The 16919-nt window shown below is 49.7% G+C and overlaps 1 protein-coding gene across 5 annotated transcripts in view; it reads left to right on the top strand.

The window, feature by feature from the left end:
* RIMKLA (ribosomal modification protein rimK like family member A) overlaps positions 1–11334 on the top strand; it is a 40445-nt gene extending 29111 nt beyond the window's left edge. For 2 of the 5 annotated variants that reach the window (XM_021096924.1, XM_021096925.1), the window contains exon 5: positions 556–4087. In XM_021096924.1, coding sequence (XP_020952583.1) covers positions 556–1049 — 494 coding nt within the window. In that variant the 3' untranslated portion in view covers positions 1050–4087. Of the gene's footprint in view, positions 1–555; positions 4088–9399 lie in introns of those variants that run through there. The other 3 variants (XR_002345250.1, XR_002345251.1, XR_002345249.1) reach the window with 3 other exon arrangements.

Here is a 16919-nt window from a genome sequence, read left to right as displayed (position 1 = left end):
ACCAGTGTTGGCATTCTGGGGTTGTCGTTTCTGACAGTGGTTTTATTTGGGGTTTTTTTTGTTTGTTTGAATAGTTGCGGTCGTACGACACAGCCTTGGTCCTTGTAAGTATTTTCTCATGAGCTCCCAGCCTCTCTGTCAACCTTATTAGTAAAATGGTTGTGACGTGTGCTGCTTTCGCCCACTGTGAGCTCTTTAGTTTCTAATTTCTCATTTATTCATCAGCAAGTAGCAAGTGCCAGTGTTTGCCAGTATTTTGCTTTTCCAGTAGTTTCAGTGATGCTGCCACCCACATCTTTGTGCCTCAGGCTTTTCCCCCCACGGGGTTCGGTTATTTCCTTTGTGGTGGGACGGCTGGGTCCGTCTCTTTAAGACTAAAGGAGACACAGTCATGCTCGTTTCCTAAAGGGCGTCCCGCTGCCCACGCAGACCCTCTGTGAGGGTGAGGATGCCCGTCTCGCCGCCCCTCCCCGCCATCCCGTCTCTGCCTGGCAGGGTCCTTTGACCTGCCTGTGCGTGTCTGAGTCCCCGTGACACCCTGTGCTCTCCCTGCAGGTGGCGTGGGCGTCATGTGCCCGCTGACGGAACAAGGCAAGCAGCTGGCCATCCAGGTGTCCAACATCCTGGGCATGGACTTCTGCGGCATCGACCTTCTCATCATGGACGACGGCTCCTTCGTGGTGTGCGAGGCCAACGCCAACGTGGGCTTCCTCGCCTTCGACCAGGCGTGCAACTTGGACGTGGGCAGCATCATCGCGGACTACACCATGACCTTGCTGCCCAGCAGGCCCACCGGGCACATGGCCGTCCTCCCCGGGCTGTCCGGTCCCAGGGAGCAGAAGGAGCCCGACGGCTGCGGGTCCGCGCAGGGCATCGGCGCCGAGAGCGGCTACGCCGTCAACAGCGGGTCGACGTCCAGCGAGAGCGAGCCCGAACTGGGGGAGAGCCGGGCCTCCGCCGCCGGCTCGGCAGGCGCCCCGGCCCCCGTGCTGCCGGAGCCCGGCTACAACATGAACACCAGGATTGCTGCAGAGTTGAAACTGAAGTGAATTCCTGCTTTTTGGCAGATTGAAACCAAATCCGCCTGCTTCCCTAGTAGTTTTGAGCGAATAAAATCTGGACTAAAGTGATTTCATTTGCACAGAAACTAGAAATCCCATCTGGGCACTCAGCAGTCTTTCTAACAATGATTTAAGCACATGGCCTAGCTTTGTGGTTTTTATAAACACGCATATAAAAGCCCTCACCGAGAACTACGTCCCGACTGATGCACTTGAGACCAGTGTCTGCCGCGAGCCCTCGGATGTGCTGGCTGCTTTAGGCCGCGGACTCTGCGCTGTGCTTCTCGCTTTTAGCCGTAGAGCCCGTGAACTCGCAACAGCTCCTGGAAATGCAGAAAAGCAGCCCCCGGACAGAAGCACGTGCAGAAGCGGTGGAACCTGACCACAGTTGTGTGCTCTCCATTAGGTGTGTGTGTGTGTGTGGTGTGTGTGTGTGAAGAGCGAGAAAGAGGCTCAGAGAATACACAGTCCAGACATCGTTAGAGGATTAGCCTCTGCTCCCCGTTGCCCACCGTCTTGAGCATAGTTCTCTGACGCTAAGGATATGGTGTTTGAGGGAGCTTCCTTCTTAGCATGTTCAGTGAAGCGCTTTGTAGAAAGCGAGCCCGAAGGCCCTTTGGCTTCCCTGGTTGGCACACAGCCTGCCCTAAAACTGGGGCTTTCTACAAACTGCTTTGCCACTCCAGATGCACCGACCCTGCCTCTGTGCACGCAGCCCCAGCAGCCGCTTTGCACCTTTGCTGCCTTTGGCCTCCGCTGGAAGTGCCCTTCACCGAGCTCTGGCCGCACACGTTCTGTCTTAGGCACGTTCCAGAACAGCGTGGGCTTCTTTTCCGTGGACTCTATTCACATCAGAAGCCGGCGGGTTTTTTCACCCAGAAAGCTCCTGGAGGATCGGCGTTTGCCCGTCTGCTCTCCTGAACCCGTGCGTGCTTAGCTGTAGGAGCGCGTCGGGCGAGTTGGTGGCGTTGGCCTGTCGGGGCCATGGAGCCATTGGAAACACTCCAGTCCCCTTGACACTAGTCTTACCCGGGTGCCAGAGACCTGTCCTGACCCACTTTTCCACACCGGGGAGACTCAGGTATCAGGAATGACTCCTTGGTGGGGGACCCGGGGTGGGGGGGAGGGACAGTGTAGACATGACACCAAGTGCTTTTCACTCTAGCTCTTCCAGCAGTAGAGCCTTCCCTTGGGAGAAATCCCGGAGACGGAGTTCCATTTCTGCCCGTGCGACGCGTGAGAGAAACGAGCAAGGCTCCCTTTTTAGCCAAATACGCTGGAGCACGTGCACTCAGAGCCATCACGAACTCACTGACTTCCTTGGGAGACCTTGCTCTTGAGCTGGGGTGTCGCGTGTGCCAGGAGCACCTAGAAGGTCTCTTTGGCATTGTCTTGGGAGCCATGCCAAAACAGAGGCCTCACCACCGTAGAGTCAGGCCTTGTTTCTTACACCACCCTCCCCAGAGGTCATCCTGGGTCATCCATCACCCATTTTATCAGACGTTCCTTCTAATGTTCTTTGACTGTTAAAAAAAAAAAAAAAAGATCATCCCTCAACAAATAAATCTACCCTTAAAGGGCAAAGAACAACATTAACGAAGCTTAAAGCGGATGGTTTCCAAGGAGGGTTCTAGAAAGTTCTGAGTAAGGTCAGCTTCCCTGGACTCAGCGAACGTCCGCCCAAGGTGACTAGTGTGAAGGCATGGACCCCCGGCTGGGTGTACAAATTCCTGCACTTACTCTCCTGTCCGTGTCAAATGTGTGAAAAGTCAAACTCTTCCATGTTTTCACAACACACTTAAATAGAAATTGGCTTTGGAAATACTGTGGGAAACCTCAGACCTCACCAAGTAGCAGTCGTGCAATTGAAAACTGGCGCCGTGTCATGGAGCTGTCACACGACTCAGTCGTAGTTTAAATGCAGTCAACATAGGTGCATGCCACTTAACTGTAACTCCGGTCACGTGTCTGTGCAGTTGAAAAATGAACGTCTCTTACCTTTTATGTAGGTTAAGACATGTACCTTATCTTTACCACTCAGGGTGGGTTTTGAAGGATGGTTCTAGGTCTGGTCTTGTTGGAATTGTCCAGATGCTTTCTATGTGAACCTCTGAACCAAGGGATGACCTTCTGGAAGCTGCATCCATGCCTTCCCACAGTTTAGTGTAAGCCCAGTCTCCTCGCTTTTCTCTAAGTAAATGCTGGCGGGCCCCATCCTGAGCAGAGCAGCCAGAGGGGGCTTCCAGATTTGTCAAAGGGGGCCCATTGTCCAGCCATCAGTGACAGCCGTGGTCACTGGCATCGTTGCTTGGGACGTAGCCCTGACTAGAAGCAGAGAAAGCTGGGTCACAGCTGGACCTAGCCTCCCTCCAGGGTTTCCCATGTTGGCTCAGGGCCCTGGGAGGCGCAGCCAGGTGGCTGGACCGCCCTTGTCACAGCTGCCCGCAAGGCCTACTGGAAGGAATGTGGGGCACAGAGCCCAATCCTGGTTCTGGTTCTCCCCTTAACCAGCTGATGAACCTTATACCATCAAGTTGACTCTGTGCCTTGATTTTTCCATTCTTCTGGTAGGGGAGAGGCCTATTCTATTTGCCCCTTGGAGGGTGCTTTGAGGTGAGTTAATTAATGGAACTGCGTTACGTGGAGGTGGTAGATAACTCCCACATCTGATTTTTAACAGCTTCCTATCACCCCCTCCGGGGGGTGGGGGTTAGTTAAAGGAAGAAGCCACCAATTCTTGGCATGAGCACACTAAACCGTGGTAGGGGGCCTGAAAAAGGATGCAGCTTCTCCAAGGCCTTATGACCTGAAAGGGGTAAGGCGTTTAGTGTATTCAGCCTTCTGGATGTATCGCATATAACCTGAAACTCTTGGCTCTCGTATATCCGCAGTCTTCCTTCTGTAACATAAACTGCAGTGTCTGTATCCGGTCTTCCCATTTATCTGGTAGTAGCATCTTGAAACTGGTCAAAACTTGAATGCCAATAGCTCAGTCACTCAGAATATATATGATTCTGCACTTGGGAGGAATGCCTTCCTGCTGTTTGTCTGATTGCTAAGGGTACGGGGTTCCCAGAAGCTGGATTCGGGGTTTTAGGCCTTGAGGATCTGACCCACAATGTAAGGAGATCATAAGCCATGAGTGTCACAGGCAGACTCCCTGCTTCCGGCTCAGAGGGGATTCTGTGACCCCGGGGGTGGGGCGAGAGGGCAAGAGGAGGAAGGTCTGGCATGGCTTTATGACGTTTCAGTGGGAGGAAATTGGATCATCGGGAACGCTAGCGGGAAGGAGGAAGAAATGGCTCTTCTGTGGGTTGTTGGAATGAAAGAATCATGAATTCTTTGAAACTATCCCTTTTTTTTTTTTTTTTTTTAGCTTTTTAGGACCACACCCACAGCATATGGAAGTTCCTAGGCTATGGGTTGAATCAGAGCTACAGCTGCCAGGCTACGCCACAGCCACAGCCACGCGGGATCCGAGCCGCGTCTTCCACCCACACCACAGCTCACGGCAACGCCAGGTCCTTAACCCGCTGAGCGAGGCCAGGGATCGAACCCACAACCTCATCGTTCTTAGTTGTGTTTGTTTCCTCTGTGCCACAGCAGGAACAATGAAACCATTCTGTATAAGGAAAATGAGATGCAGGGATTCCCGTCCGCCTCCGTGGAGTAGGAGAGCCGCGCTCCATCCTTCTTTAAGTCCTGACGAAGGCTGGTCTTAAGAAGGCGCTGAATGTAATCAGAGGAAGCCGGACGCAGCTATAGCTTCCAGGGTCCGCTGATGACAGAGGACCCTCCTGGGAGGTAATGTCCAGGATGCCACGTGCAGGCCATCGTAGAGCCATGCCAGAGGGCTAGTCTCGTAGAGCCATGCCGGAGGGCGAGTCCAAAGGCAGTGACACAGCTTCTGTCTCCCGTCCTCCATGCCGATGCTTTGGGAGCAGCTCTGACAGCAGCCCTCTTGTCGCTGTCCCTGGAGTTAGAGTTCCTAGATCTGCTGCTGTGGCCTCACAGGAGATGGGGCGCCATCGATGGCAGCCTCGGAGACTCCAGATCAGATGGTGGCTTAAAATGTTGGACCTGGAAGGCCACCATCTCAGAAGGGTGCTGTTTTAATCCTTTCTTAAGACTGTACTAGGCGCCCTCCCCAGCGTGTGGCTGCCCGCAGCCCCGCCTTCTAAAACTCTCAGGACTGACTGTGAGATGCTCCCGTCCCGCCTTTCATTTCCTTCTCCGGGTGTGGGTCCCCTGCTGACCTGTGACACTGCCCCAGGCCCTGTGCCGGCTTCCCGACCCTGTTTGGTGGCCTCGCCCTGCCATTTCGTGTTCCCCGGGGGCTCCAGGGCAGCCTAGGCACCTGTTGAGCCGGACTTGAGGCCCCAGCAAAAGCAGCACGTTGGAAGCAGTCCAGTCCCTGTTTTACAGCTGGGAATCCGAATCCCGGAGGCCAAGGTCACTGAGAGAGTCAGCAGCAAGGCTGAGACCCTGGCAGTCTGATTCCTCACCTGGGTGGCATGCGGTCACAGGTGGCTCTGTTGTCCCATGGCACCGAATACTTGCTACCCTCCTGGATCTACCCTGTGCCCACCCCTCTTTAGCTGACCCATTACTCTGGATCAGAGTGGCGTTGAGGTGCCAGCTGGGAAGGATTTAGCTCTTGGATGGCTTTTAGGTAAGAGCTCTGAAAGCATATACGCGATTTCCATGGTGCGAGCTGACTCACAGCCTGGGCCTTCTGCAGACCAGCCAAGACCATGAGGTCCCACTTACAGCATCAGGGATGGGACGTGAGGGGAAGGCCCCTGCCAAGCTGGCTGACGGCTTCCTTGGCCCCACTTTGGTTCATGTCCCCTCACTGCAGAATGTCTGGGATTTGTGGAGGCTTTTGTGGGCCTCCATGCAGGCCAAGGGCTCGAAGGTCTCACACTTCTCCCAGCACCCCTGAGCAGGACTCCTGATTGATGCCATGTTAGTTGCCATCAGCCACGAAGTCGGTTTCCTCCCACTGGCAGTTCCGCAGCGCCTCCTCCTTGCAGCCGGCCGCTAGGGGCGGACTCTTACCTGCCCAAGCCCATGGTCAGCTGAGGACTCCCTGCCCCCTTGAGGTCCAGGGAAGTCTGATGGCTGTGACTTTTGTATCTCTGCGAGTTTCCTCACTCTCTCTCTCTCTCTCTCTTTTTTTTTTTTTTGGCCATGCCCACAGCATGCAGAAGCACCAGGCCAGGGATTGCACCCGAGCCACAGCAGTGACAATGCCGAATCCTAAACCGCCAGGCTACCTGGGAACCCCTGGATCTCTGTGATTTCTGAGGGCCTTATATCCTAGCTTATATCACTGCAGACTCCAGACTCCTGCAACCTCATTTTAAGCAACGATGGCGTCTCTTCCCTGCACTGCCTCAGCCGAGGGGTGCTCAGTTCCCCCCCCCACAACCACTTCCACACACACCCAAATTCAATGAGTCCGGACGGGCATGCGTGCCTGTGTGTGTTTTGGTGATCTGGCAGGACGTGGGAGACGTTGCAGCAGTGCAGATGTGGCGCCCCCATTCCTGAGATGTTCTCTTGATGCCCCGCAGAGGACCGCGCTTACCTGCCACCCCTTGGGAGAATCCGCTTCCGTTCTCACCGAGAGCAGTATGGCCACGCCTTTTCTTCATTCGATTTCCGCCCACACCCCTGCCTGACTGTGTCCTGCGGACGGCTTATTAAAGGGATCTCCTCCACTAGAGGAACGCGCATGCCATCCTTCAGAGCGATAGATTTCCCATGCCCACGACACTCGCCAGGCGTGACAACACTGTGGTCCCCACTAGCTGTCAGGGTCACCACGCTTGGTGGAAGGCAACGTGCACGGATGCACGGTGGTGCCGGTTTGAGTCAGCCCCGGGGCAAAACCTGACTTGCTAACACACCGCTTCGGTGACCTTGGGGCAAGTCATTTCATCCTGCTAAACCTTTACGGCATCACCTAGAAATGTGAAAAATAAACACAATCGTGGCTGTGACACTCTTGGCCACAGGTCTGGCTTTCAGCAGGTTCCTTTCCGCTTGCGTCCTCCACTGTCAGCAGCCACAAACCGCTCCGTGTTCCAAGGGATGAAAGCTGGCAGACAGCAGCTTTACAGCTGGGAGACGAGATGCGGGGAGGGAGGGGAGGGGCTGTGGCTGCTCAAGCAAGCTGTGGTTTAGGCTTAATGACAGAAGGTCCCTTCCATCCCCGAGATTCTGTGATGCTGAGGAGTAAGATAGAGGGGGGCGTAGCTGGCTGAGAAAAATCCTGGAGGAAAGGCCGCTTCAGACAACAGGGAGGCTGGGGGAGCGAAGGAGCAGCTTGACCTTGGATGATTTAGCACCTGGTTTCTTTGGCTCTTCCCGTGTGATAGTTGCTGGCTTTGCATCCAATGGAAGGAGGAGGTGCCAGGGATTTGAATCCAATCTGTCCGAGGGTGAGGGGAGTGCAGAGGCTGTGCAGGGAACGCTGACAGCCCTTCAGCACCATCTGGACTTGGCAGGGACGAGAGTCCTGAGAACAGATGGAACTGGCCAATAGAGCAGCTAAAATTCTGCTGTCTGGGCCTGTCCCTAGAGGGACTCCCACTTGGAAGGAGTCTAAATTTAGAATCTCCTATTTAGAAGGAACGCTGCTCTACCCCAAGGGGAGAGCTGGAGCTCTTAGTCTGCAGAGATCGTCATGAAGGCCGGGGCCGGCAAGCGGCTGGTTTGTTTAGGTTCTCAGGGTACCGGTTATGTACTGCCTCTGGTGTAGACCAGCCCATGAGAGCAGATTGTTAAATGTTCAGGAATTTTGTGAGTTGGTTGTTAAACGCAGCCATCTATAAAATTTCATGGAGTTCCCATTGCGGCTCAGCGGGTTAAGGATCCACCGTAATGCCTGTGAGGATGCAGGTTCCATCCCTGGCTTTGCTCAGTGCGTTAAGGATCTGGCTTTGCGGCAGGCTGCAGTGTAGATCACAGATGCGGCTCAGATCCAGGGTGACCGTGGCTGTGGCGTCGGCCTGCAGCTGCAGCTCCAATTTGACCCCTCACCTGGGAACGTCCATGTGCTGCAGGTGCGGCCATAAAAAAAAGGAAAAAAATTACATTGTATAAACCCACCGTTAAATAAAGTATATTAAAAACATAGGCAATATCTATTCCAAACTCATCACTTCCGCATTGATTACCACGTTTTAGTCTTGTCTGTGCTCTCGAGGCCACTGGTATCTGCTGCATTTGTGCCGTTGAAATGCCCTATAACGATGAGCAACTGAGCATCTGTTTCCAACTCCACTGGTTCCGTGGCGTCACACAGATAATTTGAAATCAGCCATGGTGAGAGTATCGACCCCACAGAGACGGTTGAATGTTATGTATCAAGTTCTCCCCCCCGGAGAGCTGCCTGTTAAACATTCATCAGCACACCGCTGCCACTGGGTGACCCAGAAAGAAACGGATACACCTGAGCCTTGAAATATATGCGTTCCAGGGAGGTAGCATGTGGGATGGATTTCTCAGAAGCCAGTGTCCTCCTGTAATGTGTAGAAATGACTTGGAAACCCCCGGAAAACACAGCTTCTCTGTGTTGTCTTCCTCTGTTTTCCACATGTGAGCTATCTGCTTGATCTGCCCCTAAACTTGGAGCGTGATTTTTGAGGCCCTGTCTCACTGTGGGCTGTACCTCGGCTACGTTTCCCTGCCCCGAGGAAAGTGAATTGTCGGTTTTCCAGCCTAATTGGCAAACTGAAAATATGCTGTAAAAAATATATCGTAACCAGGCTCCCAAAGAGCTCCCTGCCAAGTGGTTTGAACGGTGGCGCAGCGGAATCAAATCCGACTCGTATCCAAGAGGGCTCGGGTTGGGTCCCTGGTCTCACTCGGTGAGTTGGGGATCCGGCGTTGCCAGGACCTGTGGTGTAGGTCACGGACACAGCTTGGATCCCTTGTTGCTGTGGCTGTGATACAGGCCAGTGGCTACAGCTCTGATTCGACCCCAAGCCTGGGAACTTCCATAGGCCGCGGGTACAGCCCTAAAGAGACCAAAAAAACAAAAGTTAGCTTCTCCTGCAGAGAAGAAATTTTCTAAAGGATTGTTTTGCTGGTTTTACTTTTTATTACAATTACGACCAAGGAACAGCATGCTTCGTTTGCCTTTGCCCCCCATACTCTGTCTCTTTTGGTTTTTGTTTTTTTTTTTTCCAGTAAGAATCACATGCTGAATCTACATTTTATTATTTTCATATCATAAAATGAGGAAAAGTCTTCACAGAAACTTGCATCCTATTCACTTGCACACCAGCTGCCTTCTGAAAAACCGTAATTTTCCTTTCAAACGCAGGGTGCTGTCGGAATTGCCATACTGCCTACTCTCACCTGTCAAGAGGATGCAGTTGGAATGAGCTTGTCGTGGCTCTGCTCGGCGGCGCGCTCTCCTGGACTCGCTTTAGAACGAAGATTCAAACAGCAAGTGAAAGCCATTAGGAGTGGCCCAGCGGAGCAGGCGGGGGCCCAGGGGCCTGAGGAATCTGGGGGCCCCCCCCCGCCCCCCGCAGAGCCATTCGCAGTTGTTTGCCTGACCTCTCCAATGGCCTCCTGGGAGAAATAGTGGGAAGAGTTCTGGAACTCACTCCGGGTCTGCACCAGGCCTGAGGCCCTTGAACGACAGCGGCTCCTCAGCTGTGAGGGGCTCGGAGGTAAGGAGTCGGGGGACAGGGCGCTGCTCGTGTTGTCCTTCCACCCAAACCCTGGGGAGTGTGGCCTGGTTTGCTTTTTTTTATATGAAATTCTTCAAACTACACCAGCGTAGAGAGGATGTGGTTTAGGAAGTTCCGCAGATTTTAAATCCCAACATTGTCTATTTTGGCTGCATCCACCTCCTCCTTTTCCTTAAGCATTTTAAAACAAATCCCAGACATCATATCTTTTCTCCTCTGCATACTCCAGCAGGCGTCTCCGTGCTTTGGTCAGTTTATTTATCCATTTATTTTTTCGGCCAAGCCCTCAGCCCGAGGAAGGTCCTGGGCCAGGGTCAAACACAGCAGGGACAACACTGGATCCTTAACCCACTACACCACCTGGGAACTCCAGGCACCTTGTTTCTAAAAGAGATTTCCTGAGGAGTTCTCGTCGTGGCTCAGCGGTAATGAACCTGACGCGTATCCATGAGGATGCGGGTTCAATCCCTGGCCTCGTTCGGTGAGTTAAAGGATCTGGTGTTGCTGTGGCTGTGGCCTGGGAACTTCCATATGCCACTGGTGCAGCCATAAAAAAAAAACCAAAAAAGAGAGAGAGAGAGATTTCCTGGAGTTTGGGTTGTAGCTCAGCAGTAAGGAACCCAACTAGTATCCATGAAGGTGGGGGTTCGACCCCTGGCCTCCCTCAGTGGGTTAAGGGTCCAGAGTTGCCGTGAGCTGTGGTGTAGGCCGAAGATGCAGCTCGGATCCCGAGTTGCTGTGGCTGTGGTGGAGGCCAGTGCTGCAACTCCAATTCTACCCCTAACCTGGGAAATTCCATGTGCTGTGGATGTGGCCCTAAAAAGAAAAAAGAGAGAGAGAGATGTCCTTACGCCTTTATCATGTCTAACAGAGTTGACCGTCCTTCCTTGCTACCATCTGATTCTCTTGGTCCATGTAAACTTCTCCCCGTTGTCTCAAAAGAACTGAATTGACTCTCACAGACCCGCGTGTTTGGCGGGGCCAGAGGTCTTAAGAAAGGGCAGTGACTGCTTCCCCACCTCCTGACTCTGGGCCTGGCAGAAGCCGTGCGGAGGAGCTGGGGTAGAGAGCTCTTTAGGCTGGCTGCAGACACCTCTCCAGTTGTTGGATGCTGGGATTTCCTCTGCCCAAGGAATAAGCCAATGAGACTTCCGCTTCTGTGTTGCGACGCTCCAGGGTCGTCCCCTGAGACTCTCCCAGCTTCATGCTGCTGACACCCACCTGGCTGTCATGCTGGTTCCCACTGTACTGCTTTTCCTGCAGCTGTGTCTTTCCCTGCAGGAATTTCCTCCAGCAGGGAAGAGGCACCCCCAAGGATTACTGCTCTTCCACTGGCCTCAGATCAACCCACGCACAGCGAATCACAGCTCTCCAGGGCTCCCAAAAGGCCTTGGCTTCTTCATGTGTTACAAAATCGGGGCCGGATTTCTCATAAGTCAGAGAAGACTTGAGAGGCAGCACATTGTGTCACATCCGAAGGCCTAACGAGAGAGCAGCTGAAGGCACTGTTCACTCCTATTCCAGGACCTCCTGACCTCACAAGGCCACTTGCTCAACTGGAAAAAAAAAAAAAATACACTGCAGGAGTCATTTTTAGCTGCTCTATTTCTCATCCCCCACGTCCAGTTTTGTTTCCTGGGGTAAAACTTGACTTTCAAACTCTGAATGGTCTTTATTCCTTGAAAATGTTTCTTCTGTGTTCATTAAAATGGTCTACATGTCCCATCCTTAGATGGGTTTGCAAGCAAGGGCCAGCATTTACAGCAGAATTTTGGTTCCACATCCTGATCTCAATAGTAACCCTGCATATACGCTTTTAAACTCTGCTGCTGTTAAAATGACAAAAATAATAAATAAATAAATAAACAAACCAAACAAATAAAATTAGGAGTTTCCGTTGTGGTGCAGTGGAAACAAATCCAACTAGTAACCATAAGGTTTCGGGTTCTTTCCCTGGCCTCGCTCAGAGGGTTAAGGATCGGGCATTGTCATGAGCTGTGGTGTAGGTTGAAGACATGGCTCAGATTCTGCATTGCTGTGACTGCGGCATAGGCTGGCAGCTGTAGCTCTGATTCGACCCCTCGCCTGGGACCCTCCATGTGCCACAGCTGCAGCCCTAAAAAGACAAGAGACAGAAAATTTTAAAAATGAAAAAAATAAAACCTGCTGCTGTTGGAGTTCCCATTGTGGCTCAGAGGAACCAAACCTGACCATAATCCACAAGGATGCGGGTTTAATCCCTGGTCTTGCTCAGTGGGATAAGGATCTGACATTGCTGTGAGCTGTGGTATAGGTCACAGACAAGGCTCTGATCCTGCATGGCTGTGGCTGTGGCTGTGGCTGTGGCTGTGGCTGTGGCCGGCAGCTGCAGCTCCAACTCGACCCCTAGCCTGGGAACTTCCATATGTCGCAGGTGCCGCCCTAAAATGCAAAAAATAAATAAATTTTTTAAAAACGCACAAACAATCCAAAAATTCATATGGAACCACAAAAGACCCAAAATTGCCAAAGCAATCCTGAGGAATGAAAACCAAGCAGGAGGTATAACTCTCCCAGACTTCAGGCAACACCACAAAGCCACAGTCATCAAGACAGTGTGGTACTGGTACCAAAACAGACATACAGACCAGCGGAACAGAATAGAGAACCCAGAAAAAAGCCCAGACACCTGCGGTCAATTAGTCTTCAACAAAGGAGGCAAGAATATAAAATGGGAAAAAGACAGTCTTTTTAGCAAGTGTTGCTGGGTAAACTGGACAGCTGCATGTAAATCAGTGACATTGGAATACACCCTCACACCATGCACAAAAATAAACTCAAAATGGCTTAAATACTTAAATTTAAGACAAGACACTATTAAACTCCTAGAAGAGAACACAGGCAAAACATTCTCTGACATCAACCTTACAAATGTTTTCTCAGGTCAGTCTCCCAAAACAACAGAAATAAAAGCAAAAATAAACTAATGGGACCTAATCAAACTGACAAGCTTTTGCATAACAAAAGAAACCATTAAAAAAAAAAGACAACTTACAGAATAGGAGAAAATAGTTTCAAACGATGCAACAGACAAGGGCTTAATCTCTAAAATATACAAACAGGAGTTCCCGTCGTGGTGCAGTGGTTAACGAATCCGACTAGGAACCATGAGGTTGTGGGTTCGGTCCCTGGCTTTGCTCAGTGGGTTAACGATCCGGCGTTGCCGTGAGCTGTGGTGTAGGTTGCAGACGCGGCTCGGATCCCACGTTGCTGTGGCTCTGGTGTAGGCCGGGGGCTACAGCTCCGATTAGACCCCTAGCCTGGGAACCTCCATATGCTGAGGGAGCGGCCTAAGAAATAGCAAAAAAATAAAATAAATAAAATAAAATATACAAACAACTTATACAGCTCAACAGCAAAAATCCAACAATCCAATTGAAAAATAGTAAAAAGACCTGAATAGACATTTCTCCAAACAAGATATACAGATGGCCAACAGGCACATGAAAAAATGCTCAACATCACTGATTATTAGAGAAATGCAAGTCAAAACTTCTATGAGGTACCACCTCACACCAGTCAGAATAGCCATCAGCAATACATCCACAAAAAACAAATATGCTGGAGGGGGTGTGGAGAAAAGGGAACCCTCCTGCACTGTTGGTGGGAATGTAAGCTGGTACAACCACTATGGAGAACAGTATGGAGGTTTCTCAGAAAACTATACATAGAACTACCATATGACCCAGCACTCCCACTCTTGGGTATGTATCCGGACAAAACTTTCCTTGAAAAAACGCACATGCACCCGTATGTTCATTGCAGCACTATTCACAATAGCCAAGACATGGAAACAACCCAAATGTCCAATGATAGATGATTGGATTAGGAAGAGGTGGTATATATATACACAATGGAATACTACTCAGCCATAAAAAAGAACAAAATAATGCCCTTTGCAGCAACATGGAACTAGAGACTCTCATACTAAGTGAAGTAAGTCGGAAAGAGAAAGACAAATACCATATGATATCCTTACATCTGGAATCTAATATAGATTAGATTCCACAGAAAAGAAAACCATGGACTTGGAGAACAGACTTGTGGTTACTGAGGAGGAGGGGGAGGGAGTGGGATGGACCTGGAATTTGGGGTTAATAGATGCAAACTATTGCCTTTGGAACCGGTAAGCAATGACGTCCTGCTGGATAGCACCGGGAACCATATCTAGTCACTTATGACGGAGCATGATAATGTGAGAAAAAAGAATGTATACATGTATGTGTCACTGGGTCACCTTGCTGTGCAGTAGAAAACTGACGGAACACTGTAAACCAGCTATGATGGAAAAAATAAAAATCATTTTAAAAGCTAAAACATTTAGCTGTTTAAGTATTTATGAACTATTGAAACAATGTGACTGTGCATGCATATATATTAAATAAAATATTTATCTCCAACTCATCACCATCAATCTTGGTGAATATCAAGAAAGACATACTTTTTCTAGCCAACAAATGATGACATGGTTTGTTATTCAAGTAATTATCTTTTTTTTTTTTTAGGGCCACACCCATGGCATATGGAGGTTCCCAGGCTAGGGATCGAATTGGAGCTGTAACTGCTGGCCTACACCACAGCCACAGCAATGCCAGATCTGAGCTGCATCTGGGACCTACACCACAGCTCACGGCAATGCAGATCCTTAACCCACTGAGCAAGGTCAGGGATTGAACCTGCAACCTCAGGGTTCCTAGTCAGATTTGTTTCTGCTGTGCCCAGACGGGAACTGCTAATTATTGTTTTTGAAGCCTCTGCTTTGCTGGATGTTTGTTTTGTGTGTTCGATTATTCCCGAGAGATACTATGCTTCGTAGACCCGTGTGGATACAGACCCCTCACTTGCCTGATATTTACTTATACAGTAGGGTCTACTGGTGGTGGAGAGCACTTCGATTCTAATCTCGGTCGTCTGAGGACCTACGGCCCAGCACAGGTCCAAGCCGGGCCAGGATGAAATATTATACAGTGGGTGTGCAGAGCAGCTGCTCAAAGTGAATTTTGCTAAATAAAGTTTCATAACCAACATGACACAATTTGTAACAGTACACGTGTTCTTGCCAGTCAAAAAAATTCGCCAGGCCATTCAGAGATGATCCTTCATCTCCACACCTGCCAATTGTGCTGAAGATGCTTGGGAAAGTTTGCCTGGGAGAAAGGTAAGAGACGCTCCTGTCTCCCCAGAACTCCTGGTTCTCTTGAACCTGCACATGCCTTTGCTGGGGGGGCCACAACTAAATCACATTTTGCAGAGCGCTTCAGAGCTGCGACCGTGGCCTGTAGCACGGTAGCGTGTATGAAGGGAAAACACGGGTTCGTGGCAGAGTCAGAAACATGAGAGCCAAATAAAATATTTTCAGAGTAGCGACAGCAAGAACATCTGAGGATTTGTCAGCACACACCCCCCCCCCAACGTAGGAAACTACTAAAGGATTTATCAGTCATGTGAGCCCAGACAGAAGGTGTGAAAAGCAAGAAGGACGATGGAGACTTTATAAAGTAGTAATAACACTAACAATGTGATTTGTGGGTTTACGATCAACGGTAGTAAAATACATAAGCCGGGGGAAGAAAATGGAGTTAAAAGGGTTTAAACACCTCGATTGTCCGGGATGAGGGGAAACTCCCTGAACAACTTTAGACTCTGATGAGTTAGAAATGAGTCTTTGGATTTCTGGGGAAATCACTCAAAGACTAGAAGCAGAGACTATCACTTGCAAACCAGCAGACAAGAGGGCAGGAAATGTAATAAAAACACACAATCAACCTAAACAGAAAGAGAAAGGAGAGCAGAACGTGAGGTACACCTAGAAGGTGTAAAAAGAAAAAGAAAATCACAGATTTAAACCCACACAATTTAGCATATCAATAAAATGTAAATAGACTGACTGAGTCTTTAAAAAATGACGGATATAAAAATAGCTAATTATACTATTTTTATAAGCGATACCTCCAAAACCTAAGGATATAGAATGTTTGAAAGTGAAAGTTTGCAAGAAGAAATCCTACGGATTTAGTCGGGGTTTCGTTGGGAAAACAGACGCCTCTGCGTATTTTGAGTAAAATGACTTACTTCATGCAGGGAATTAGAATAGGACACTTTCTTTGGGTGATCAGGGAGCCAAGGTCAGCAAGCTGCTTTCCCAGAAAGCAGCTCATCTTTCTCTTCCGGCTTCCAGATCCCGCGCACTTGCCCCTCATTGGCTGAATTTAACCCAGCATCATAAGAGGAAAGAGACGGTGGGAACTGTATTCCGAGCATCCTCTTTGAAGCAGAGGTAAGTGATAACAGCTCACTGACAACAAGTAATCCAGCCCCGAAGGAAAGAGCCACAGCGACATTCATATCAGACCAAAATGTCAGCGTCTAAGGTCAAAAACCTCACTGGAGGTAAAGAGAATCACTTCATAATATAAAAAATAAAGACTCAATTCAGCAGGAAAACAGAATATTTGAATTTGTATGTGCATAATAGCTAAGGCTCAAAATATGTAAAGCAAAAACTGACAGAACTACAAGGAAAAACAGATTTGTCTGTAATTACACTGGATGGATTTTGTATTACCGCTCTCAGAAATACATTAAAAATTCGGCAAGGAGATGCAGAGTTCGAAAATATGACAAAATTTGACTTAATGGACATATATCCGGCACTGGGCCCAATAGCTCCCTTCTTTCCTGACACACAGAGAGCATTTACAAATACATACGAACCATATCCTGGGTCATAAAGCAAATCCCAACCAATTTCTTAAAGTCCAAATTGTAGACAGCATATTTTATTATTTTATATATTTATTTATTTTGTCTTTTCAGGGCCACACCTGCAGCATATGGAAGTTCCCAGGCTAGGGGTCCAATTGGAGCTGTAGCTGCCAGCCTACACCCCAGCCACAGCAACACGGCATCCGAGTCATATATTCCACCTACACCACAGTTCACGGCAACACTGGATCCTTAACCCACTGAGCAAGGCCAGGGATCAAACCTGCATCCTCGTGGATACTAGTCAGATTCGTTACCACTGAGCCACTATGGAAACTCCCTATATTTTGTGATCTCAAAAAAATTAAGCTAGAAAACTATGAAGAGGTGATAAAAGGTG

Source organism: Sus scrofa, chromosome 6, assembly GCF_000003025.6.
Source record: "Sus scrofa isolate TJ Tabasco breed Duroc chromosome 6, Sscrofa11.1, whole genome shotgun sequence".
In the NCBI taxonomy this organism is placed as follows: Eukaryota; Metazoa; Chordata; class Mammalia; order Artiodactyla; family Suidae; genus Sus; species Sus scrofa.
The sequence above is the reverse complement of the archived record's forward strand: the minus strand, read 5'-3'. Positions and strand labels throughout refer to the sequence as shown.